General features: G+C 43.0%; 1 protein-coding gene across 1 annotated transcript in view; it reads left to right on the forward strand.

The window, feature by feature from the left end:
• Positions 1 to 8,026: 8,026 nt before the first annotated feature.
• pax3a (paired box 3a) overlaps positions 8,027 to 26,578 on the forward strand; it is a gene marked incomplete at its 3' end in the record, with an annotated part of 23,500 nt that continues 4,948 nt past the window's right edge. The window contains exons 1-7 of the mRNA XM_083783000.1: positions 8,027 to 8,113; positions 8,401 to 8,636; positions 8,894 to 9,023; positions 9,357 to 9,500; positions 21,609 to 21,808; positions 23,739 to 23,904; positions 24,076 to 24,296. Of these exons, the coding sequence (XP_083639126.1) occupies positions 8,029 to 8,113; positions 8,401 to 8,636; positions 8,894 to 9,023; positions 9,357 to 9,500; positions 21,609 to 21,808; positions 23,739 to 23,904; positions 24,076 to 24,296 (1,182 nt within the window). The 5' untranslated portion in view covers positions 8,027 to 8,028. The remainder of the gene's footprint in view (positions 8,114 to 8,400; positions 8,637 to 8,893; positions 9,024 to 9,356; positions 9,501 to 21,608; positions 21,809 to 23,738; positions 23,905 to 24,075; positions 24,297 to 26,578) is intronic.

Raw genomic sequence — 26,578 nt, forward strand, 5'->3', positions numbered from 1 at the left:
GCTGCAATGTTGTTTGCTACAACTCTATTGTAGCAAACACATGACAATAAAACACATGGTGAACCTTGAAATATAAAATGCAACTATACCAGCTTTGTGTGAAACCATACACGGCAAGCTCACACATGCCCTCTTGTGGTTACACATATTAATGTTTTTCAGTCCTAGCAGCTATCTATAACTATATGCTGTAAAGCCTAGTTTTGAAATGGTCTCCTATGAATACAATATTTGCATACTGTACAGATTTTCTATACATATCCAGTGCTACATCATGGTTTACTGTACAGGGAAGATCTGGAATGATGTTTGTTCAGAAACGTTGAGGTATCACAAACCTTGAAAACAAAGTATTGGAACAGCATAACCTGAATAGTCTGTTTTTCAAGCTGATTACTTAATCACATTGTATGGTAAAAAGTAACCTTTATATGCAGTTAGAAAATAAATAGCAGGCTAATAATATGAAAATATATTTACTATCAAATGATATTTTAGTCTCAAAATCAAATGTTTGCACATAAACTTGAACAAAGCAGATTCTGCTAATGCAGAAAATAATGCAATCCTGGTACTAGTGTATTCATGTTACGGTATATTAGCTATAGCTAAGAGGTTGAAAAAAGTGGGGTCTGGTGGCTCAAGGAGCCCTGGGGCTGGGCGGGCTTCTTGAGGGAGTTTCAGGGGGTCACACATGCACTCCCAGCCAGTAATTTAAGTATAATTAAATTGATTAAAGATTATTACAATACAAAACCAGGCATGAGTGGCTGCTAACAATTTGCTTCAGTCATTTGTAACTATCTTGTCATAACTTGTTGTATGTAGACACTCTTATCCAGAGTGACTTACAAAGTGCAAGATCAGTGTAATGCCATGATGAATGAACCAGTTGTAAGTAGAGTGCAAAGAAAACAATTAAGCGCTACAAAGTACTGTAACTAGGATACCAGATGAACATCAAACCATCTGTCTAAACAACATGCAATAAATAACATTTGTAGCATTTGCGGTCAAGAAAACAATACTACTAAATAACAACATGTGACCAAGTAGCCAACATCTGCATGCAACTTGCATATACGATAAACTAGGTGACAAGCAGTGATATACATTTAGAAACCAGAACAACTTTCCATATGAGGGTCCCTAGGGCAGAATAATTTGAAATTTGGGCTATCTATGGCCTAATGTCAATCTGAAGGTCTGACATGAAAAAGCGCAAAACAAAAAATAATATGTTACCAATATTTCTTAAAGGATACTCAATACAATCAAACACTCAACATTTACACCCATGCGTGTGATTCCATCAACTAGCTGAAAAGGGTAACATTTGAAAAGTTGGGACATTATGAACATTTTCAGCTACGCCTGGAAATGTTCATAATGCATATTTTGAGATTTGAACTCAAAATGGGAAAATGCTCACATGATATTGATCTATTACTTCCCTGCAGAAATGTCCATAGACTCATATCCCTATATCGTCTGTCATGGTTGGAACCCTCTGCCCTGTCAAAGTCAATGTGGCACAATGTAATAAATAAATAAACAAATGTAAATAATACAGTATTATATGCTTGCTAGAACCAACACGATGCTGGATTTTATCAGCTACGCCCCTCAGACTCTGCTTCCTGTGGTGAAGTAGGAAATCCAACTGTGAGGGAAGATATCAGATGACATATTTTGGAGATCAGGACTGTTGCACGATAAACACTCTCGCTCCCTCAAAATACACATGAATGCATGCACCCATGCATGCAAAAACACACACACACACACACACACACACACACACACACACACACACACACACACACACACACACACACACACACACACACACACACACACACACACACCACCGCCATCAGTCTATTAACCTGATATTGAGCATTAACTTATGAGTCAGTTTTTACATTCTGGCTTAAATTCAATATTGCGTTCATTAGTTCATTAACTCAGGATTTGACTGTGTGGGTAACACCCATGTGTCACACTAGAGTTCATCATGGGGGCAATAAACTCATAATTCGCTCTGCATCTAGAGACCTGTTGAAATAACCTTGCATGCCCCAAGGCTGTGTGGTTAACAAATGCACCACATCTCTCTGTCTTTCCTCTTGTAATGGAAAAGAGTGCTCGGTTTGAGTTCCCATTCAACTGTTGTGGGTCACACGTTTTTTTGCTAACATCAAACGCATCACAAAATGTTATGTGTTTTCTAAGTGTATAGGACAGAAGCCCAGGGTTCCTAATGAGTGTATAGATTTCCTTCTTCTAAAGAGATGCGATGTGTTTGACTTTGAGATGTTTATCTAAATGTATGTATGTATGTAGGCTAATTGTAATGCATTTCCCTGTCCCAAGGCAAGGCGGGTTCTGTAGTCTTTGTGATGCAGAGTACTGCTTGTGACTTATCACTGACATGCAGGTTACTGGGTTAATGGAGACACACACAGCAAAACATTATCTTAACAGATTGGGTTGAGTGCAACTATTTGGGGGAGACATTTCAACGCAGGCTTTATTGTTCCAGTGATCATAGATCAGATTTCTAACCAAAAGACTAAACATCACTAAACCGTGATGCATCTGCATAAGAGTAGGCCTTCAGTTAAACATTCTGTAAAAATGTAAAAATGTGCTAAATGGGTCCATTTGGGTCCATTTTAGTATGTGCAGTGGTGGTGGGGGGGGGGGGGTTGACTTAGTTAACTTGAATTGACTTACTTAAATGTACTTAGTTACTGTCCACTTCTCATCATGTGTTAGTAGTACACATAGCCTGTGAGACACTCAAACAAAGTGTAAACAAAGTCGTCATGTCTTGCCCTGTATCTGCGTTTCAGCAGCTGTCTTCTCTGGAGCTGGACATCTGTCCCGTTCCCTGCAGCTACGAGCCTAACCCTCTCATCAACGACATGCTGCTCTCCCCCAACTCCTCGCTCCACCTCAGAGACCACTACAGAGACATGCAGAAGTCGCTCAGCCCGTCCGAGCTGGCCTGCTTCACCCGACGCCTGAGTACCATGCACGTTTGGCAGTGAGGGCAAGGTCAGTGTGGGCGTCATGGTGGCCCTGGCGCTGGCCATGCTGTTTGACACTCTGGCCAAAGAGGTGAAGGGTTGGGTGCCGCAGTCGGCATCCATGTCGATGCATTTAATCGGTATGGAAAATTGCAATTGGTCTCCAGCAGTACCAAACTATACCTGTTGAGTTTGCAACCCATTTGATTTGATACTCCCTGTACCCCTACCCCAGGGGTGCCCAAAAGGTAGATCGTGATCTACCAGTATACACAAAGGCTGTGCAGGTAGATCACATGATATGCCCTATAATCTATCACTTGCACTGACATCAAAAGGGCCTATCAGCTCAAACCCAAAATGCAATACAATGTTTTCAAGAGTGTTGCACACAAACATCGGTATAGCATTACAAGAAAACCTACCAATTCCATTTCCTCCCTCTTCCCGTTCGTGTGTCTTATTATGTAACTTTAAAAACTATTTCCAGCAAAGGGATTATAATTATTTTGGTCAGTAGATGTTGTTGAACTGGTCATTTTGAAAGTAGCTCTCAAGTCAAAAAGGTGTGCGGGCACCCCTGCCCTACCCTACATACCATCATTACCTGCATGGGTCGAGGTCCAGAACTCACAGTATGTCCTCTATCAACTGTGACTTGAAGGCTGGCAACACGGCATTCAAGCAAGAAGTACTGAAAAGCAATGACATTTAGGAGGAACTTAAACAGTGTGACAGTTACAGTTAGAGTTAAGTGGAAAAAGTAGCCTATTAGGTTAATGTTGAACCTGAAATTGAATGTGCTATAGTCCTGATCCTGACATTGAGTTTGTGTTTCATGTCAGTGAATAACTTGGGAGATGTCATGGCTTGGGAAAAATAAAAACTGGTGGCGGCACAGGATTTCGACCTGAAGGCCAAATCTCAGTTGCCCTTTTAGTGCAAAATCATCGTTATCATCATTAAAATGTGTAATCTCCGTATGAAACGTGATTTGATTGACTGATTGTCGACCGACCTCATCATCTTGCACTGTATTGTCTATTGACCTAAATGTGTGTAACATTTCATCCCTTCATAGTGGGCCGGGCTTAAAGGACCACTTCACCACATTTATCTTCATATAATTGGTCCTCACTAATGTTCATGGTAAATTACCACATTTATTTTCTACTCGGTCTGTGTGGGCAGTTCAGAAACCCCCACCAGTGACATCATCGTTAGTCAGATTTATTTTTTAACAAGATTTTATTTTATTTTATTATTATTATCGTGAGATAATATGGCTAAGAAGAAGATAAGATGGCTTCCATTTTCACATTGCAACTTTTGAGGAATAGAATGCCTGCAGTCTATTGGATTCCCCATCAATGAGGTCACTGGTGGACGGGTTTCTGAACTGCCCACAGCCCTCCTATGAGACACATGAGACTATAAGTGTAAATCAATGCTATTTTATCATGATCATTAGTGAGGACTAATTATATGAAGATAGGTTTAAAAGTGGTGAAGTGGTCCTTTAACTGTGATGTCCTTTCAGGACAAAAAAGGCCAACAGTTATAGTTAGTCTTATACACTTCTATATGTTATTATGCCAAGTTGCAGATCCTCAAAGTATAGTTATAGGTATATTATTATAGACTTGTTTTTCTTATGGTTTCTTTGTTAAATGAGTTCAGAAATACTACAGCCCCGAGTTATTTGGGGTCTACATCTTATAAACACTTTTCTCAGGCATTTTTGGTCTCTTATTTTCGGTGCATTTTGTGCACCAACAGAGCACAGTTCTGACTTGGATTTCCCTCCCCTAATTGATTTGACATGGTAGATCCAATATCCTTTTCATGATAGCTAAACTTCGTATGATAACTTTGTTTTTCTCCCATTCCGTCTTTTATGGACATATAAAGTTTCCTCGAGGTTTCTGTGTCCACTAAATCTATTTTTCTAATGGGAAAAGATCTCACCTTAGTCCTAAGAGGAAAAATATATTACCAGGCCGCATGCTGTGGCTCGCGGCAATAAAAAAAGTACAAAAAACGGTGAAAGGGAGAACACGTTTTTTCTTTCTTTCTTTCTTTCTTTCTTTCTTTCTTTCTTTCTTTCTTTCTTTCTTTTATTCAAAGTGTTGATTTCAAGCAATGTATAATAACAATATATAAATAGGCCTAATAACAACAAGCTATATATGAGTAAAAGCTATTTGGGAGATATACATTTTATAGATTATATGAATCATAGTTTAAATATAAGTGAGAATATATAATTAATTTGTATTTGGCTTAATTTAAAATGATAAAAAAAAAGTTTCACTTTGCCTATATGCAACCTGTAGATTTTATTGTTTAGTCTAGATTTAAAATATTGCACAGAACAGATCGCACATTTATGCATGCCCACGGGCAATTTCTCACCTTTTTGCACAGTTGCACTCTTAATTTACTTTATATATAGGGTATATAGTTCTATTTTATTGTAGTCTGTATTGTTGGAGATACAGCCATATTATTGTACTGGAGTTATAATATACAACAAACTTGTATATTGGTATTTATTGTGATGTAGGCCTACATGGTTATAATGTATGCAGTCATTGCAGTGTTGCACACTGTTGTCTTGTTAACATAATAGCCTATAATTGCCCCTAGGGGACAATCAAGTTTTTGAATTGAATTGAATTGAATTGAATAGCCGCGCAGTTTAGACGCATACGGACATTACAGTTTGCGGATATAGGCCTAACAAATTCGAGACCTACACTGGGCTATCTCTGGAAATACCACATTCGCCCATTAAACACGGCTAATTATCTCAACTCAACAAGGCTTCAGAAAAGTCAAGTGATCCCTCATGTGGTTGCGTGTCAATAATCGTCCATTTGCACGGATGTGTTACACTAACGTGTGGCTGAACCACGGGTCTTGGTAGCGCCTATTGTTGAATTAGTGCTACCATTGGGTAACCGTGGAGTTTCTGAGCGAGGGTGATGGAACTGGGGCAAAAAGAGCAATTTCTCCCTTTACACGCTTCTGGAACTCCCGCATCCATTCCACATTTGCCTCCTGCGTGCGTCCCATTGTCTGTGCGTTCCAGAGGAGAGGAAACGTTCCCATGAAGAGCTCAGACTCTCTTTCGCTTCTTTGTCTTTTCATTTTAAGAATTACACTGAAGTGAGAAGGAGCGCAATTTCCTTTTTAATGAACCCCGGTTAGCCTACTCTATAAAGTCATTGTGGTTTTGTGGATTGAATTATATAGGACTTAAATTCAATTAGACAAATGCATGCAGCGATTAGGTTCCAATAACATTAATTCAATAATGAATCAAAAATGAATTCGAAAATGTTTTGAGATATTTATAAAGCCTGAAACAAATCACCTGTTGCACCATATGAACATTGGCCAGCTATACTGCATAAATATAGCCTATAGACTTGAAACTATCCATCTGTTATAAACAAGGAGTCAAGGACAACTGAATTTATAGCCTATTTAGTTCAGTAGCCTACCTTTTCATATGCCCCTCTGCTCTGCCTCGTGGTGTAGGCCTACATATTCTTTGTGAATTGCGGGCTGCAGATTTTAATCCGGTTAGCGCGCACCTGGGTCCTGATTGCACAAAATTAATGCTCATTATGGCGCGTGTTGACATTGACATGCAGTGTGTTTGTCTATAATATGTTGACCTGAATACTAATAATAAAACTTGACCTGCAGGGGAAACTTTATAATGTTCGTAATCAAAAACCTATACTTTATAATATTGTTTGTAATGTGTTTATCATGTGTTTTCAGTATTTCCCATTAAATAATTGCGTGTAGCCTAAATCCATAAGTTTGGACAAACTTTGTTAATATAGCTTTGAACAATGATGATGACAATAACAATAAGTAGGCTATAATTATAATAATATATAACAAGAACAACAACAATAATAATAATAATAATAATAATAATAATAGGCCTATACTACTATACTAATAATAATATAATAGCCAGGTCTACAATGATAAACAAATCCCTGCCTGTGCTGTACAAATAAAAGATTTGTTACCAACTGACAATTTTGAGTTTTTTGTGTTTATAGGGTTATAAATAATGTTTTGACACAATTGCTCTGTCTGTCTGCATTCTGCAGACAACTTTTACAGCACTGTCGGAGTGTCGGCGTCGTTTCATGCTGCGTCCATCGTGCTCCTTTATTGTAATTTGTAAATAATTAGCGCGTTATTAACTATAGGCTGACTAAATAGGTGTACAATAAAATTACTCATCTCTAACATCCGATTTTTGTGCAGTTATATGATTTGCATACTTAACATGCCCATAGTATATGTTTTCTCTCTTTAAAAAAATGATCACATGTCGATACATTTATATATAATATATATTTGTTAAATTGTGGTTTCTTCAAATTTGTCTCCGTTATGTAGGCTACCATATTGGTGAAAAGTTTAGATCGCAGCAAAAGTTGAATGGTGAGGTCAACCCATGAGAGAGAGAGAGAGAAAGTTCCTGTGGTCCAATCAGGAAGCTGCTGCAAGCCCTGAACGGTCCATCCGTAGACCAATCAGAAGGCAAAGCGCGGAGTCAGAGGGGAGAGCAACAACAGATAAAATGTTTTGACTTCTATCTATTCTTCCAAAGCCTTCCGGGACTGTCATCAGCATCTCCGAGAGTCCTGTAAATCATTTAACTCGGGTATACACGCAGTACTTCAGGTTCAAATCACCCATTAGCTTCTATATTAGAGACTAATATCGGGCATCACATTGGATACTCGTCCTCAACATTTCCGAGGGATTTAACTTTTTGTTGGTTGCCAACCGACCGACGCAACATTCTGGCTAAAGGATTCATGGAGGCCACCGCATAGGAAGCGCGATATTGTCTCCGAATATATATTTTAAAGAAAAGCCTTTTAGGATCACAAACTAAAAGCAGTCCGGAGCAATCCTGGAGTTCTTTCCTGACGGAGGGAGGTCAGGAGTCATGACAGCACTGGCGGGGGGCATACCGAGGATGATGAGACCCAATCCTCACCAGAACTACCCGCGGGGAGCCTACTCTTTAGAAGGTAGTGGTATTTGCCATTTGACAGCCTAATGTATATATTGAGAGTATGCCGGAACCAAGGAACCTTTAAAGTGAATATATATATATAGGTGATTTTAAGAGTTAAAAAAGTCGACTGTTTTGTAAATGACACCAAAAGGATAAATAAAATAAACTGCCGAAATCATTTTAATAGTCTAAGAAAAGGTGCTAATTGGCTTATAGAAATATGAAGTGCCAACCTGCGTGCCTATAATATATCAAGGCTGTCTAAAACATTTGTATTAAATGGCGTGCCTGTCCATGCAGTGTCCACTCCGTTAGGGCAGGGCCGGGTCAACCAGCTCGGTGGAGTCTTCATAAACGGGAGACCTCTCCCCAACCACATTCGCCACAAAATCGTGGAGATGGCCCACCACGGCATCCGGCCGTGTGTCATCTCCCGACAGCTGCGAGTGTCCCACGGCTGCGTGTCCAAGATCCTGTGTCGGTACCAGGAGACGGGTTCCATCAGGCCCGGGGCCATCGGAGGCAGCAAGCCAAAGGTGAGAGATCAGCATTAGACATTATAGAGAACCCACTAACTACTGCAGGATGAGACGTTTTGATATGAACTTCACCGAACAAATACAAGCCTTATATGTGAACTTTCTTAGCCTCCTGGGAGGTTGAAGTTATAAGTAAAAATAATAATACATGCATTGCTTATGTATTTAACTTTTCATTTTAACTGCGCGGATATTAAACCCACGATTCTCTTTCGAGCTAATCATTTTTATTTTCCTTGTTCCTTGCTGTTTAGCAAACGACATCTCCGGACGTGGACAAAAAGATTGAGGAGTACAAGAGAGAGAACCCAGGGATGTTCAGCTGGGAGATCAGAGACAAGTTACTGAAAGATGGCATCTGCGACAGGAATAATGTGCCATCAGGTATAGCATGGCGCGTTTATTATAGCAATGCATTCGAAAACAAACGTTATAGGTCTAGAGAAAGGCTATAGTATTATAATATACGTATAATACGTTAATGAAAGTATTTGCAAATTAAATGAAAATTGTTGTCCATGTGCATTTATATTCATTTATGTTTTTTAGCTGGAAATCGTAAAATGGGCTATAATAAATAAATATATTGTTTGGAAATTGCATTCATAATTCAGTAAAGCAATTAAGGCTATATTTACATTCATGTTTGCTGTATAACCATGACCTGACCTCTAATGCCTTTTGCAACTATTCTTTGGTTGTTTTCATTTCTCAAAGTGAGCGCGATCAGTCGCATTATGCGCTGTAAATTCGGAGGAGTTGATGAGGATGAGGAAGATGACGATGAGATTGAGAAGAGGGAACTGGAGGAGAACGAACGGCGAGCAAAGCACAGCATCGACGGGATTCTGGGAGACAGATGTAAGTGCGAGGTTCATTTTAGAGCATATATACGTTTTTATTCATGAAATGATCCAAACTCTTCTTTTATCCCCGCTGTCTCGGAGTCAATTGTCCGGTGTTAAAATGCAGCACTTATTTGCATGCTAATTGTGGTTTCGGCTAACAAATTAATAATAATAATTAGCATGAGCAGATGTGTAGTTTCAGATTGTGTAGGTCTATTACCACAGAGGAATATCCAATTAAAGTATATGTCGTGCATGTGTGAAAAATAAATAGCAAGTAACATGATATTATTTTAGGCCTTCATGCCTTTTTGAAATATTTAATATGTTTATCCAGAATTACACTACACTTATTAGGACTAATGCAGTTCAGTTGATAATTGAAAATACAGTTATCGATAATGCTTCTTTGATTTTTCTCATTGCACTTGTATCAAGTCCTGAAAGCAACATATTAGCTTTTATGCATGCATGTGGGTATTATAGCTTTTATGCGATATTGTAGACTTAACAAACTTAGCGGTGGACAAACGTTGCTATGAAGGTGATGATCAAACATTTGCACAACAGTTCCGTCCACATAAGAAACTTTCTTTCTTGCGCACAATTGAACACTTGAGGATGAACTTGGGAGACAAAGCCGGGAGAGTCCATTGAGACTCACACTTCGGCTTCACCGGCACAAAGGCCCATGCTAGTGAGCGGCTCAGTGGCGTACAAAAAGACGCCAAACCTTTTCAAAATGTGGAGAGAATAGAAGAAAAAAAATGCGCTGACAAAGGGCTGGGAGAAGACATTATGGACCCGCAATGAGCGATGAATTATTCAGGGAACACCAATAGGCCCGGTGCGAGCTGTTTTATAGACTGCTTACTGCGAGGGGAAAGAGCCTGTTTTCACCTACAAAATGTTAATTTGTGGCCTTCTCCTAATGTTTAGAGTTTTCCTTTGAGAAAGATGGAGTCTACGATACTTCGCGCATATACACCTGTTGATTTACGACCTGTTGGGATCTCAGGAATGTTTTCACAAGCGTGGCTGAGTTGGAAAGCCACAAACAAACAAAAAAAAGAATAATTGTTTTCTCGTATTGGTTCCATGCATATGTGCATTTAATTTCCACCATTCCACGATTAATATCTTAATCTTGAGATAATATTTCAAATATGCACGTTAATTGTTATCCAAGGTATAACAACAAGAATCATTAAAAGTTTTCAGCAAAAATGGGCTCTCACAATTAAAAATATATATTGGTAGGCCTATATATTTGGCCGCTTTCTAAAAGCCATTTATTGTGCGATTATATTAATGTCCTTCGCTGTCTTTTACACCATTGTTCCACTTTTTTGCGCAGTGGGTTTGATGCTCAGTCAGTGATCTCAGAGAAAACCTTTGCTAGTAGATTAAATCCAAACCCTTTATTTCTTTCCACTTTCATCTGAGACAAAGCCCGCCCCTTTCCTCTCCGCCTAGGGCGCGCATTCATGCACTTCCCTCTCCCTCTTCCAGAATACAGATCAGCCTCTTGACTTCTGCAACTTTTAAAACTCCACTCTTTACTGCTGTAGTTCCCCCCGAGTCCGAAGCCCTTTCACTCCACATCGAAACGGACAGTCAGAGTGTGGGATAAGTCAAATTCTAATCGGAAATATTAAATTAGTGTGAAATTGTGAATATTATAAGCCTTCTTTTAGGCCTTCTTTTTGCTGGTAAAGTTCATGATGAGGGTGCTGTTGTTTCCCCACAACTGGGACATATAAATGCATATTGTATACAGTTAATTTGATAGCAAACTCATACAATGCCTAATAACTGATTCATGAATTAATCATTTCCATTGTATGTATTTATAAAAACAACAACAACAACGACAACAAAATGTGACAGCATCTCATCAATAGGTGCTCTGGTAGTAAATGAAAGAGCACAGTGACAATATTGATCTACAGGACAGCAATAATTCATTCTTCTGTCTCTTTGTGGAAGTAGTTGTTGTTTTTCTCCTTTATAGCTCTTCATTAGAATGTGAAAGGAGTGTTTTTGGGACACTAAGAGAGTGTCTTCTGACCAAATATTGATTAAGTAGGTGTTTGTAGAGGCTATTGTCATGGAGGAGAGAAGCCTGTTGCTCTCTAGCCCTTTCTCCTCCACCGCTATTGTTGTCTTTCCTTAAGTGCTAAGATCAAAGCTAGCTCATTTAGATTTATTTGTCTGGGAAAGGGACATTGAAGCAAAGGTTTGTGGGATAAACTCTATATACTGCACGGCCTCAGGTCTGCATGGCATTAACAAGTGCCTGCCTTTGTGAGCAAAGGATACCCTGGAGCTAATAGTAACATGTTCTGGAATGAATTAGATACTAAATGGTGTACTTCCCATTCAAGATTTTAATTCAGTTAAATTCCTCTCATCATTGACAGGTGTATCGATATTTAGCTTGCAACTCCCAGGTCAATGCACACAAAAAATAGGTATTAAGAATAATGTAAGAGAAATATACATTTCAACCTATATAATACTAAAAGCAAAGAAAGAAAACAATGATTCCACAAATGTCAAACATAAAATGTCAGCCTATGGTACACGACATGATGCAGGTTAGTGCAGAGGAGGTAAATGTAACAGTAAAACAATTTCCTATAGTGAAGTTTGCATGCATAAATTCAATTCAGAGAGAGAGAGAGAGAGAGAGAGAGAGAGAGAGAGAGAGAGTGTGTGTGTGTGTGTGTGTGTGTGTGTGTGTGTGTGTGTGTGTGTGTGTGTGTGTGTGTGTGTGTGTGTGTGTGTGTGTGTGCGTGTGTGCGTGTGTGCGTGCGTGCGTGCGTGTGTGCGTGCATGCGACTGTGTGTGTCCATATTGCCTTTAATTGTTGATTCAGTTTCCTTATCCGTATGAATGCATGCCATGATTGCAAAGTGACTTTGTAATAACAAATACCAATAATTTGGTTTCCCCATGATGTCAATAACAAAAACCATGTACTAGGGAATTGCTTATTGTTGTTTGATAAAGAATCGACACATTAAGTGTCATTTAATTAACAGATAACCACAGTCCTTCCTGCGTTTATTACTTTTACATCCACTGACAGCCCTTTAGCCTCATTTAGCTAATTAAAAGTAACCAAAGTCATGAAAGAGGAGTAGCCCACTCTTGCAGGTTCTTTTTTTTTTACGATGGAGGGGGAGAAAGAAGAAGAAGAAGAAAAAAAGAAAGCTCAGAAATACAAACAGTCAAAGGGATAACTTCCCTTGAAAGGGAGTCCTGCGGTGCCAAATTGAATGAGCCTAGTGCTTTCAAATCTGCCATGGTGAACGCAGTCAACATGTAATAATTGGTTTCATTGAGGTGCATTCCGACAATCTGCTGCCATTCTCCTGCCCCCATTGTCCAGAGGCAGGCAAATAGCCAGGGGGACAGGAGGAATCAAGTGCTGACAAAACATGAAAGATTTAGCTGCTTTTGTCAAAGAAACTGAGTGGGACTTTGTTTGTGTAAATAAAGTGGGTTACTGGCTCCCTGTGACTTTGGCATGGATTTTAGGTAGGGAATGATAGCAAGATTTGGGAGCAGAGAGAGAGAGAGAGAGAGAGAGAGAGAGAGAGAGAGAGAGAGACTGTGTTCAGGAGAGCCTGAGTAATGGATGTTTTTATAAAAGCAGAGAGAATACGCAAAGTCGGCAAACACTGAGTCCAAGCGTGTCCTGAAAGGGGAAATCGGGCAATGAACTTCCACGTGTAGGTCCTCACATCTGAGCCATCTAAACCAATTATCAAGTTTCATAACTTATACTCTCAAGGGGCATCAGTGCACACAAACAAATGTGGTTCTCTCGCACAGAGGCGGGAATAGCAGCCCTTGGCAAGGGACCAATATCCTGTCAGACAGGGAGCAGCGCCCTAAGAAGAGCGAGACAGAGATAGATGCATGCAATTCTATAACTTGTGTATTTGTCAGTATTTTCACGGTGCCTTTAGTAAGTAAAAGGCTGGGGCTGCTAGTGAGTGTGGGACCTTCTCCTGTAACAACAGACACTGAAACTAGAGGAGTGTTTGCTGCAGCTATAAATCTGGGCCTCACTCACTCTCTGTCTGTTGACTCATATACCTAGCTTATTTTGTACCTTAGGTGCAGTCCAGACTACTGGAGCACTAAACATTTGATCCACATCGAAAAGCTGAAATATAGTGGCATTTCTGGAAGATTCATTTCAAATGTATGTGTTCCTGTCAGCATCTGTCCATCGATTTGGAAGGACAGATAAATGTAAAGAAGTTTATAACCTTTCTCTTTCTCTCTGCTCTCACATAAATACACACCACATTTACTTGCTACATTGGCATCAAGCCCCCCCCCCCCCCCCCCCCCACCCCCTCTCTATAAAAAAATCCACACTGGCTGATCTGCAACTGAATGCAGGCTCTATGCTTCATTAAAGCCTCTTTCTCTGTTGGCACCCGCATTGTGATCCTCCAATATTAATTCAAAGGACAATTAATGAATGCAGGCCAACTTTGAAGTGAGGGGCTGGGGTCCTGCCCCGAGCCGGCCCCTCGGCGCTGATGTACTCTCCGCATTCTCCCCAATAACCCCAGAGACACTGTGAAGTGACTGAAAGAGAAGCAATGAGCAATGGAAGGTCAGGGAAAGGAACCCCGGTAGAAAAGGAGCTCTCTATTTCCTTGAGAGTATTAGCTGAGCAAAACTCTGTGATGGGGAGGATAAAGGAGTGTGAGGAGAAAAGGGGTCGGGGGCTGAGGGGTGAGGGAACTCCAGCAAAAAGGAACACAATAGGATAGTTAATTGAGTAAAGCCAGACAGCGTTGTCAATCACTTAACTTTGTTTAGGCTCAGCTTTCTTTCTTTCTTTTTTTTTTTTTGCTGTTGATGCGTAGAGCAGCTTCATGCGCATCGCATAGACGGCAGAGACAACTTGTTTGATTAATGTCCTTCCATCTTTGGGAAAGAAAAGATGAAGAAAAAAAAAGATTTAGAAAGAATTGGAATTCATGTTGCGGGAGAATAATGTTCCTCAAAATGTGCACATATATTTTAAATGTTCTTAAAATGGTCCCTTAAATCTCAAGATGAGGAAAACCAAGATAAAACAGTTGAACATTAATGGAGTTTAAACCCACTAGCCTAGAATGAACCCAAAGCAAAAATCTTCAACACTCAAGAGTGAAATGAACAAGGAGAGTTTTACTGTGCAGGAGTAGGGGAAAGGGGGGGGCAAAGCAGCCCCACAATGGAAAAGAAGAAGCTAGTGTTTGGAGAAGAAAGTATGGAATGGAACGATCTCTCTCTCTCTCTCTCTCTCTCTCTCCCTCTCTCTCGTCTCTGTTCAGTAGCTGTGAAGTTTTGTTGGGGGCCGTTGTGAGGCTGTGAGGGGGTCAGCGGTGAGACCCTCTCCACTGCAGCCCTGCACAGGGCCAAGGCTGTCAAAAGGTCAGAGGCTAACCTTGGGTCACTTGACTGTTAAAACTATCAGTCTTCAGAAGGAGAGGGTTACAATAATGTTTGGGTCAAGATGACAGCTAATGGTCTCCCGGGTCCCGAGTCACCACCGTACTAATTATAACACGTTTTTTTTCTTGCTATGATGCTATATCAAATATGATATTTATACACATTGTTAAACATGTATTACCGGTACAATGCAAGTTGAGCCAATACTAGGAAATATTACATGGATACAGGTTAGTTTAATAATGCTGTAAAGTAGAATGACAATAATGATGTTTTTGCGGTGAAAAAGGTGGGTTGGTTCTGAACCTGGGGAGCGGTATATGTTTGGTTGGGCCTTACCGGGCTCTAAAGTGAGGTCATGTCTGTAGAGAATTTGGTCTCTGCTGGGCTGGAACGTGTGGCAGCCTGGCCCAGCGATGCGCCCCGGCATGGGTCCTGTGCCGTTGCTTTGTCCGTGCTCCGGGGGTGGAAATGCCACCGTGAAACTGTCAGCTAACTGCATTACAGTGGAACTAAATAATAACCACCCCACACTGGGCCACATAATGCCCGAGCGGGACCATTTGTGGCTTTTTGTCAGCTCAGCGATATTAGACAGTGATACATCTCTCAATGTCATATCACTAGCTGCCGCATTGTCCACGTGGGGGCCTGCCTCCTGTGCTCGCTCTCTCCGTTTCTTTTTCCATCCATCATCACCATTCTCTCTCTCTCTCTCTCTCTCTCTCTCTCTGCTCTCTCTTTCTATGCCCCACCTCACCCCTTCCCCCAGGCAGCTGCGGGTTCCTGGGGGCTCCTTAGCAAGTCAAGTGAGTGGCCCACTCGTTCCCATTTCTTCCTACTATAACTGTTAACCCCAGCTGGGCCTGTGAGCTGTCAGTTAACCATTCAGCTTCTCTGGGGCATCTGCTCGGCTCTGGCGCTCTGTGCTGCTCCACTGTTTTATTCAGTGGTCCACTCACACTGGGCTCTGCCGGCCTGAAAGGACCAGATCTACTTCCCTGGGCAAATAACTAGTTCATTTGTCTCTTCTGCCCTTTGTTTTGTGTGGTGAACACATGTCACCAGCTCAATTACCTTCACTATTAACAGCCCCTGGAGGAAGGGCCAGTCAGCCCCTACCAAGCCCCTACCAAGGCACAGCCATAAACTGTCCCATATGCTCTCTCTCTCTCTCTCTCTCTCTCTCTCTCTCTCTCTCTCTCTCTCTCTCTCTCTCTCTCTCTCTCTATCTCTCTCTCTCTCTCTCACACACACACACACACACACACACACACACACACACACACACACACACACACACACACACACACACACACACACACACACACACAGAGAGTCACTTTCCTAGTGCTTCTTCCCGTCTGTTTCCATTTTTGAATTCTGTCGCCGTCATAGGACAACCAATACACACTGTTGCATGCGTGTATATGCGTGGATGCAGGCCTTTAGGTGCGTATGTAGGTGCGTGTGCCTACGTTAACATCTGTGGAAGTGGGGTGTTCTGGGGGCCTTGGCCACTGTTTTCTATGCACAGTAAACAAGAGCAGCCTTTATTCCAAAGTTGGACTCCTCGATGCTTTTCCTGGCTTGTTGTAGAGGCAGTGCGGCTGCAGGTGATGCTAATAGGACTAGACACTCCTGAGGTTCACATCTGTATAGCCCTCTAGAGTTTACCTTTCCTGCCTGTCAGTCTCCTCAATAAACGGTTCTGTTTTAGCTTGGGTGGTGAGCCTACAGTGCTGCTGGCCCCTCACTGCATGCTTTGGCGAACTGTGGACTGGTGTGTGTGTGTGTGTGTGTGTACTGTGTACACACTCTTCTGTGTATTTAGGTTTATGTAATGGGCCTCTGATGTGTGAAAGGAACCTGTTGACATGACCTGTTGAATACGGAACGCTATCTGAACATGCTATCACCTCCGCCTGCCGCCTTTTATTGGTTTGTTAACCCACAAACCTTACTTTGTTTGAAAAGTCTGTTTCGTGGATCATTTCGCGACAGCCCCCTTAATCTATCTTTTAAGATTCTTGTCGGAGAGCCTCTGCCAAACTGTGAGCGGCCGTGGAGTATTTTCAGCTCCCTGGTGCTTGAGCTGCAGCGTAAAATTTGATTTGGGTGTTTAAGTTAAGGAGGTCGAGGCCTCCCTTTGTGTGTTTAGTATCCTCTTCGCCCGTTGTAGATGGGGAATGTGTGGGAACTGGGAACAGCCCGCTTCGGCTCTCAGCTCCTGCGCTTTGGCGTGCCTCAACCCCGAAAAACCTCAATGCGCCCATATCGCTGGAACCTCGTCTGAGAATGTCAAGCGCGAAGAAGACGCGGTTGCATCGTGGGGGGTGGGCGAGGGGGTGTCCTGTGAGCAAAGAGGAGAAAGAGACGTGATTGAAGGAAATGAAAATGACAGGCCCTGCTTTTAGCAATGACCTTGGTGCATACAGAGCACTCTCATCCATTCTGCTATGACAAAAAAGTATTGTGTGTGTGTGTGTGTGTGTGTGTGTGTGTGTGTGTGTGTGTCTGTGTGTGTGTGTGTGTGTGTGTGTGTGTGTGTGTGTAATACTATATGTAACACATAGACACATTATTTTATCTTATAATATATAATGATCAAAATTCATGAATTAATTAAGTACATAAAAAGTTTTTCTTTAACCCATTCTGAACGGGCACCCATTTTGGTGTTGGCATCATGTTATGCTTTAGCTATTGAAAAATAGCAGATCTACAAGCTCATATCGCGCCACCGAGTGGCGCGATACGAGCTTGTAGGTCTGCTATTTTTGAAAAATCGAAGAACCACTGACATAGAAACATAGCTTTTTCAGAAAACTGTCATTTTCAAACAGACATTTTTGGAATCTGATCTCAGGTCAGAATGGGTTAAACACTGTGAACCCAGGTAATGCATGCACATTTTTTAGATATATTTTGTCAGTTCTGTCAATGTTTTTAAAGATGTTTTTCACACTTTTAGACGATATCGGTGGTCAACATACAGTAGGCTATGTGGGCATACCTAACAACGTATGCCAAAACAATGGGAACAGTTTCATTTTTGTGTATTCAAAATCAAAAGTCCATCAAAATCTAAATTTAATTATACTTCCTCTGAACGAAATGCGTGATGACATGTCGAGTCCTGCATGAATAAAAATGAAGCTTGATTTCATTCACCTGTTTTATTCCCATCGCTGCACGACCGTTCAAATACAGCTGCTTCTGATTACAGAACCGTTTTCAATCTCATCCAAGATGACATCCAGACAGTGTATTACTCGTTTTAAACTTAATCAGGACGCTAAAATATATCTGAAAACATTATAGGTTAGACATAAGCCACGAGCTTTGCTGCCCGTCTCTCAGTGAAATGTCAACAAACAAACAAATTCAACGCACATGTCGTGCACGCGCATGCAGCTGAGCAACGTCCCATACCCTGGAGGGATGCAACAACACACAGCTTTCCATTTCAGAGTGAAACTTCAAATAAAAATGCCCATATTTTTCATTTCACAATAGGTCTTTAAATATATACAGTACATCAACAAAATTTATTTCTCAGCTGATGCCGGGCTGATGCCCGGCACCCGTTCCCCAGCATCATCTTGTCCAGGTGCCTCCAACCTCCCCCAACCCCCACGCCTCCGAGGGAAGGAAGGGAGGGGTCTCTGGGTCTCTCTCTCCCCTGCTGTGCCCCTCCGCAGCCCCAGTGGCCCTTCTCCGGACCCCTTTGTGCCCGCTCCCACCCACCCTTCTTTCCCCCCACTCATCCCCTGGCCCTCCTGCCCCCATCCAACCCCTACAGCAACCCCCACTCCCCTGCTGGGCAGGTGACAGGCCCCTGAATGCGGGCCCGGCCGGCCCCTGATGGCTCCTACAGATGGAGCGTGGTAATCGGCCCAATAGAGAGCCCTGCCACAGGCCTCTCCCTTCTAGCATACAAAAGCCCTGGCCGCAACACTTCCAAAAAAAAAAAAAGGGAAAAAAATAAAAGAAGAAGAAAAAAAAGAGACAGAACGAGAGAGGGAGAAAAGAGAGAGAGAGAGAGAGAGAGAGAGAGAGAGAGTAAAAGAGAGAGCTGGAGAGGATGACAAAAGCACCACTGTCATTTGCCATTAAGGGAGAGTCCGTGATGGAGTGTTTTCTCTTGCAGTTACTAATAATAAAAACAGGGAGGGGGGGGGGGAGAAAGAGAGGGAGATAGCGGGAGAAATAAAGGGAGTGAAAAAAAAGAAAGGAACCCCCCCCCCCCTCCCCTCCCCCCCAACACACACACACACACACACTCCCCACCCTGCAGTTAACATGATACAGTGTCACTGGGGAGCTTTTCTCCACTGAGGAGGTTTATGAGTTTCATTCCCTCCCTTAGGAATCTTTGGGTAGTCGGCTCTCGTCATTTGGCTCCTTTCCTTTTGCTTTCTTCCTCTTTTCCTTGGCTCAAATGGCACCGTATGTTCCTTCACTTGTTGGTTTGTTTAGTCCTTTCTCTTGTTTATCCGTCAATTAACTCGTCTCAGCAGTTTGGCTTTCACGGTGTGTATACGTTATAAACTATTCCCCTTAGGGAACAAATTGTTTGTTATGTCACATCTTCGGAATACAATTCACGCTGTGTTTTCTATAAAAAAAAAGAAAAAATTGAATATGCTGAAAATATTTCTGTTGAAAGGCATGTTTATAGAAAAGTTATCAAGTTTTGGGCCCGTGCTGTGTGGCCTTCTGCTCAAGCCTGTTGGTTTGTGACACAATGCATTCCAACTGGCTTCAGGCAACATCCCCTGCCCCACCATCCAAACAAACCACATCCCCCCCCAAAGTCTGTTCCCCAGCACGGAACACTATACTTTCCACAAGTATCTTAACATCCATCCGTCCAGCCAATCGTCCGCGAGCGCCATTGGCAGCATGGTATACTCCCCGGTCAGCAGCATGCAATAAGGAGCTCTGTTCCCATGCCTCAGAGTCCTCAGCGGCGGCGCTACGGAGCGCAGCAGAACTCCCGGGGTCCAAATCCTCATGTAATGCCCGATCGGAATCACACTGGCAACCGGCGCAAGCATTTCCTGCTTGGCACCAGAGGGGCTCGGGGCATTTGGGGTGAGGTGGAGGGGGGAGGGGGGACCCCCGCTCCCCTGTGTATCTGACTTGGCACTTTTTTAATTAAAAAGCTTTAAATCTGGGGCAGAGGAAGAAGGAACAGTCTGCAGCTTTAAGACAGAGGCTGCAGACTGGCCCCTCTGACGAAGACCCTTCCTGCTATTACACCTGTCTCCACTTTGAGTTACTTTCACACTCCTTCTCTTTCATTTAACCCAACGAACCCTAGCGTGCCTATTCTGGGCATGTCATGATAGCCGAACATTTGGCAAAAGTATATGAGGATTTGCTATTTTCGGCAAAGAGATTTGGTACAGGGAAAAACGGAGGGGACCTAGTACGGTCCCCTGGGGTAGTAGTAGTTAATACATAGCTCGCCATTTTTTAAATCAGCAATTTTTGTCAATGTTTGTTTTTAAATCTGACATTTTTGTCGAGGGACACGTCCGTATGGCCAAGTATAGGATAAGTTAGGCTTCTCTCAGTGTAGGACTGTAGGTGTTTGTAGTCTGTCCGTCTGCGATGGCCTAAAAGGTGCAGTGAACCTTCCTCTGACTGCAGCGAGCTTTAAGAGGTCCCTCGGGGTGAATAGGAGGAGGAGGGCAATGGATTCCAACTCCTTCTGTCTGTAACCATCTGGGTTTGAAACATTGTCATACACACAGAGCCGATCGACTGAAAGCCCACGGCCCAGACGTGGCAGATGCATGAGATGGAGTGTGTGTGTGTGTGTGTGTGTGTGTGTGTGTGTGTGTGTGTGTGTGTGTGCGCGCGCACGTGTGCGTGTGCAAAGCAAACGAAAGAGCATGAGAGAAAGCGTATTGCAGACATGTAATGGTGCACAATGGCAGGCTGTCACGCTAGTTTGAGGAGCCTAATCATTACTTAATAGACGGGTCACCCCCACCCCCACCACACACACACACACACACACACACACACACACACACACACACACACACACACACACACACACACACACACACACACACACACACACACACACACACACACACACAGACGCTACCTCTTAGACTCCAAGCATTCATTGACTCCCTTCTGCTGAATTAGCTCCCAAAAGCTGTCTCGTCCATGCACTCGTCCAGTCTCTCTGTCTGTCCGTCCTGCCCCTCAACTGAACAAACAGATTAAGGAAGCACCTGCAAAATCGGGATGGGCGCCTGCATGCCTCTTTTGCTGCGGGGCCATATCTCAATAACGCACAGCATGGATAAGACCGGCAGAGACACTCCGGGAACCGAGGGATAGATGCCCTGAGGGGAGGGATCTGCACCTCTCTAATCCATGTTCAAGCAGCCTATGAGGCTTTTGATCCCCTCAGGAACTGCTGGGAGTTTAAAAAGGACAAGGAGGTCTACTGGCAGCTTGTACACAACTCTATTTTATGTCCTCAAAGTATTCACCCCGGGTCATAGTCATGATAGGCCTACATGGTATATACGTAAACTATGGACCTGCAGTCCGTTAATGTGATAAGACTTTTTTGGGGGGGATTTAACGTAACGTTTCTTGGGTTCTGTCTCTGCAGCCAGTCACTCAGACGAGGGTTCGGACGTGGACTCGGAGCCGGGCCTTCCCCTGAAGCGGAAGCAGCGCCGCAGTCGGACCACCTTCACAACCGAACAGCTGGAGGAGCTGGAGAGGGCCTTTGAGCGCACGCACTACCCGGACATCTACACGCGAGAGGAGCTGGCTCAGCGGGCCAAGCTTACAGAGGCCAGGGTGCAGGTGAGAGACATCACACACATATACCGTATACACTGTATGTGAGAGCCTTCAAAGTATAGCGTGCACATGCTTGCTTGCAAGTAGATACTGAAAAGCTATTCACCCAGCAGGAGGATAAGTCTCTTAATCCTCAGGGATGCGTAACATATGGGTGCTGACCAGGAAATGCCCATCTTGTTAATGTTAGACAATTTATTATAGCCGATAAACATGTGGTCAACCCCAGCCCCCATCCACATGCCTTACACATACAGACACGGACCCTCACTGTGCTGGTTATGTCACCACTCACCGCACGCCGTGCACTGTCTGCCCTCAGTGCCACTCAGGAGAGGGATATAGGATCATTATCAGACTGAAATTTACCATCCATCCATCCATCCAGTTTTTCTTAATAAAGAAATTCTTTATTTTTAAATTTAGGAGAAAACGAGATGATGAGTTTATCCTTAAAATGTATTTCAATATATAGTAGGGGTGCACAATTATGAAATTATGACCAGTATCCAATTATTTGCAGGGTCATATCTGCCGATACTGATTCTGACCGATTCCAATAGAATATAGGCCTATAGAGCGTCGCAGTCCCTCCCCCTTTCAGAACAACGAGTGGCCCAGGAAATGAATCGCAATGCATTTTGACCATAGGCATTTCTTAAATTATTTATTTAAAGACCTTTTAAGCGTCGTACGAAGCCAACTCTTGTCGTGACAAATCATGACAACACACACAATAATATGGACCAAACAAATAATTAGAAAGTAGAAAATAACGGCTTTTAAACACTTTTTTTGTTGTCTTTGTAATTATTTGTTTGGTCCAAAATATTGTGTGTGTTGTCATGATTTGTCACGACAAGAGTTGGCTTCGTACGACGCCTAAAAGGTCTTTAAATAAATAATTTAAGAAATGCCTATGGTCAAAATGCATTGCGATTCATTTCCTGGGCCACTCGTTGTTCTGAAAGGGGGAGGGACTGCGACGCTCTGTAGGGGCTTGGTACAAAGCCTGTTAAAAAGTGACTGTTTTCACAACCGAATGAATACTGAAAGAGATGAGTACACAAATTAAATGTATAGAAAAAGTTATTATTTTTACTTAATATCTTTACATTTTTTACTTTTGTTCTAGACTAGAGGTACTATAGACACTTTTGATTTATAGTGAACTCATTTCTCCAGTTTTTATTTTTTTATTTTTGTTTGCTGGTGAAAACCAATTAAATAATCTGGATTATTTTGATGGCATTTCTATGGCCGATACGGCCAATTCCGATTATGCTACCGATTATATCGTGCATCCCTTCCCTAATATATAGTATACCACGCCCAAAGCCCAGAAGTCTAACAATTGGCCAATGCGGGATTCCTCGTTGGCTTTGGTATAGATGTTTGGTTTCCCATGTGGGAGGCGCAAGTTCCAATCCAGGTGGTTAGTTACACTCACATACAGTACACTGAAGAGGGTTTCCTCTATTTCCTGTATTTGGCAGACTTCCTGTAAAAAAAACAAAAAACAAAAAAAAAGCAGAGATCCCATCAAAGCCCTTAGATGCTTCATTCAGATAATGTATTACTAGAGGTGTTAAACAGCTGTAATAGCTTCATGGTTTGATTTATGTGATGCAGCTGATCTGAGCCCTCCGAATGAATAAAAACGTCACTGTAGTTCCACTGCACTTTCCAGATGTTTAGATCACTATCTGATGAGCCCTGGGCTGAGAGAGACCCCCCCCCCCCCAACCACCCACCCACCCATGTGCAGCGCGCGCACGCACACACACTCTCACTCTCTACAGCAAATAACAATATATCAGTATACATATTAATGTTACACTGTACAAAATACAAACAAATGCATTGTGTCGAATAAACAATTAGCTGTGACACTCACCTTTCTTTCCTCCTTTGTCTTTGTTTTGTCTTCCAGGTGTGGTTTAGCAACAGGAGAGCCCGCTGGAGGAAGCAAGCAGGTGCTAATCAGCTGATGGCGTTCAATCACCTGATTCCGGGAGGTTTCCCGCCATCAGCCATGTCGGGCCTGCAGGCCTATCAGCTGTCAGAGAGCCCCTATCCGCCCACCTCCATAGCTCAGGGTAGGCACAGCCAAACACATTCACACTCTATGCAGACGAGGAGCGTTTCGGTCACGCGTGTCATTTAATTCAGCATTGTTGTTTGATATATCTCAATGTTATGCAAGTGCCCTATTTTAATTTTAAACGTATTTATCTCATATCTTCCCATCTGTCTCTCTCAAACGTCAGTGTCAGAACCGTCCAACACTGTGCACAGACCGCAGCCTCTCCCTCCCACTTCGGTGCACCAGGGTGGGCATGGCCCGTCGGTGGGGGCCCAGGACGGAGGCTCGGCCTACTGCTTGTCCTCTGGACGCCACAGCTTCTCAGGGTACTCTGACGGCTTTGTCCCCCCGCCAGGACACTCCAACGCAGTCAACCCCGCCATCAGCAACAGCCTCTCTCCACAGGTTAGTGTGTGCAGTATATACAAACACAATCACAAAGCCTCGAAGCCACAAACGCCATGGGCATCCCAGGTGTGACCTGGGACGTATGTCCTTGCAACGAGAGCCGTGTTAGGCTGGGAAACACGGTCACATTTGTCTCATTGGTGCTGATGAATTTTAAATGTGGCACATGTCACTCTTTCATGAGACGGACGGAAAGAGGGAGAGAGAAATGGAGAGGGAGATGAGGATGGACGAGTAAGTCGAGGGATGACACAAATCAAAACTGAAAAGACAATTATGGTCGATTACACAGTCATCAGTGTCCATCAGTGGCTTCCCACCAGTGAGGTAGATGGACTAACAGGCGGAAAACGAGCTTCTAACCACCACAAAGGGTGGCTGCCCCCCGTGCAATGCATGCTGGGTACGGTATCCCATGAGAAGGATTCTCAGCCTTCTGCAGAGCGTAGATAAAAAAAAAAAGAGAAAGAAACTGCCTCTGGCAACTCTGTCTCTCACACGAAAGCCTCAGGATGTGTATATATTGACATTAAAACGTATCTGGCTCATCCACTACGGTGCGCAGTCAGTGTGGCACCAGTATGGTTCGGAGCGATAATTTGTCTTGCTTTGATATGTGAGTGATTGTTAATACCAGCCGCTGCTGCTGCTTCTCTCCCCAAGTTTCAGACACACACACACACACACACACACACACGCACACGCGCACACGCACACGCACACGCACACACACACACACACACACACACACACACACACACACACACACACACACACACACACACACACACACACACGTCATTGGCCCGTAGGCAAACCAGTCGCTCCACCCTCAGCATGTGTGATTGTGGCTGTTAGTTCACACACCCACAGGGTCAGTCGGTGGCTATACGTCTAATAAAGAGGTCAAAGGTGGTGTGGCCTGGTGGATGGTTTGAACATTAACCCTGGCGGACTGCTCCGCACAGAGCAGCCTTCTCGTCTTGCACTGGGACGCCGTGCCTGGAATGTTTGCTCCCTCTGTCTGGAATTGCAATCACGGAATGTTCCACTGTCTTAATTGATTGGAATGAAGTAATCTATCCCCTAGTAACACACTGTGTAATTTATGCAAATGACTCACTTTGTTGGCTAATTTGTTTTAATTTATGTATTCGTCGGAGCCACGTGAATGTATATGGCAGTGCACTCGTCTCCATTTCAGTCCAGGACAGAATTAATTTCCCTATTTTAACTTAATAAAAGAGAGGAAATGAGAATCGATTAGATTCAATGACATTGATAGCTAGTACGCGAAGACCTCTCTTCTAGCAATTAGAAAACTTTACGTTTAGCATCATTCTTTCCCCTCCAAAGCCACAGAGCTTTCTCCATTTTGTTCTTGAGTGACCTGCTACAAGTGAGAGATTATTAAACCACTTGATCCAACCATCATTTCTATCTCAAGAAATAATACTACTGAAATGTCGCACAGGTGGAGAAGAAGAATAAGAAGAAGGAAAAGGTGTCTCTAGGGCTCAGTCAATTCCAGATGTGGTGGGCTCAGATTAGGGACCGAGCGGAGTCGTGATAGGAATACGGTTTACTTTAGATAGGTGATAGTTAGACAGCGAGGCCTGGCTCGTCTAGGGGCTTTTAGGCCTGCAGTGGAAGTGGCAGCAGTCCTGTCTATATAGTGCACTGGAGCAGTGTACTGTGGGTCCCCCTGTGGTGGTGGAGTCTCTGGCGTCTGGCTGCTGATCTGGTGCATACCAGAGGAATTCGTTCTCACTGAGACAGCAAGCGGCCGAGCTTTGCACCCCCATGGGGCCTAATCCCCGGAACAACCTCGAAACAGACACACCCTCGGGAACCGCCGCTGTTTTAGTCACAGAGAGACAAAGAGAGAGAGAGAGAGAAAGAGAGAGAGGGCATATACATACACTCATACACACATTCACACATTCACACATTTACACATTCACACATTCACATAGGTATATATTTATCACACACACACACACGCACGCACGCACACACACACACGCACACGCATGCACGCACGCACGCACGCAAGCACAATGTGGAAAAGTATATATTTTAAATGAATTAGCTATTTAACACTAATTATTATTTAAATGTAGAATGTTGAAGAATTTTGACTTTACAACCCAAATATTTTAAATGTTAAAATGTATTTGTGCAAGTTGCCCGGATTATGCACAATAATGTAAGGATAACTGTGTTGAGCCCCCCCACCCCCAACACACACACACACACACACACACACACACACACAC

Source organism: Protomyctophum parallelum (genome assembly GCF_964188405.1).
Source record: "Protomyctophum parallelum genome assembly, chromosome: 14".
In the NCBI taxonomy this organism is placed as follows: domain Eukaryota; kingdom Metazoa; phylum Chordata; class Actinopteri; order Myctophiformes; family Myctophidae; genus Protomyctophum; species Protomyctophum parallelum.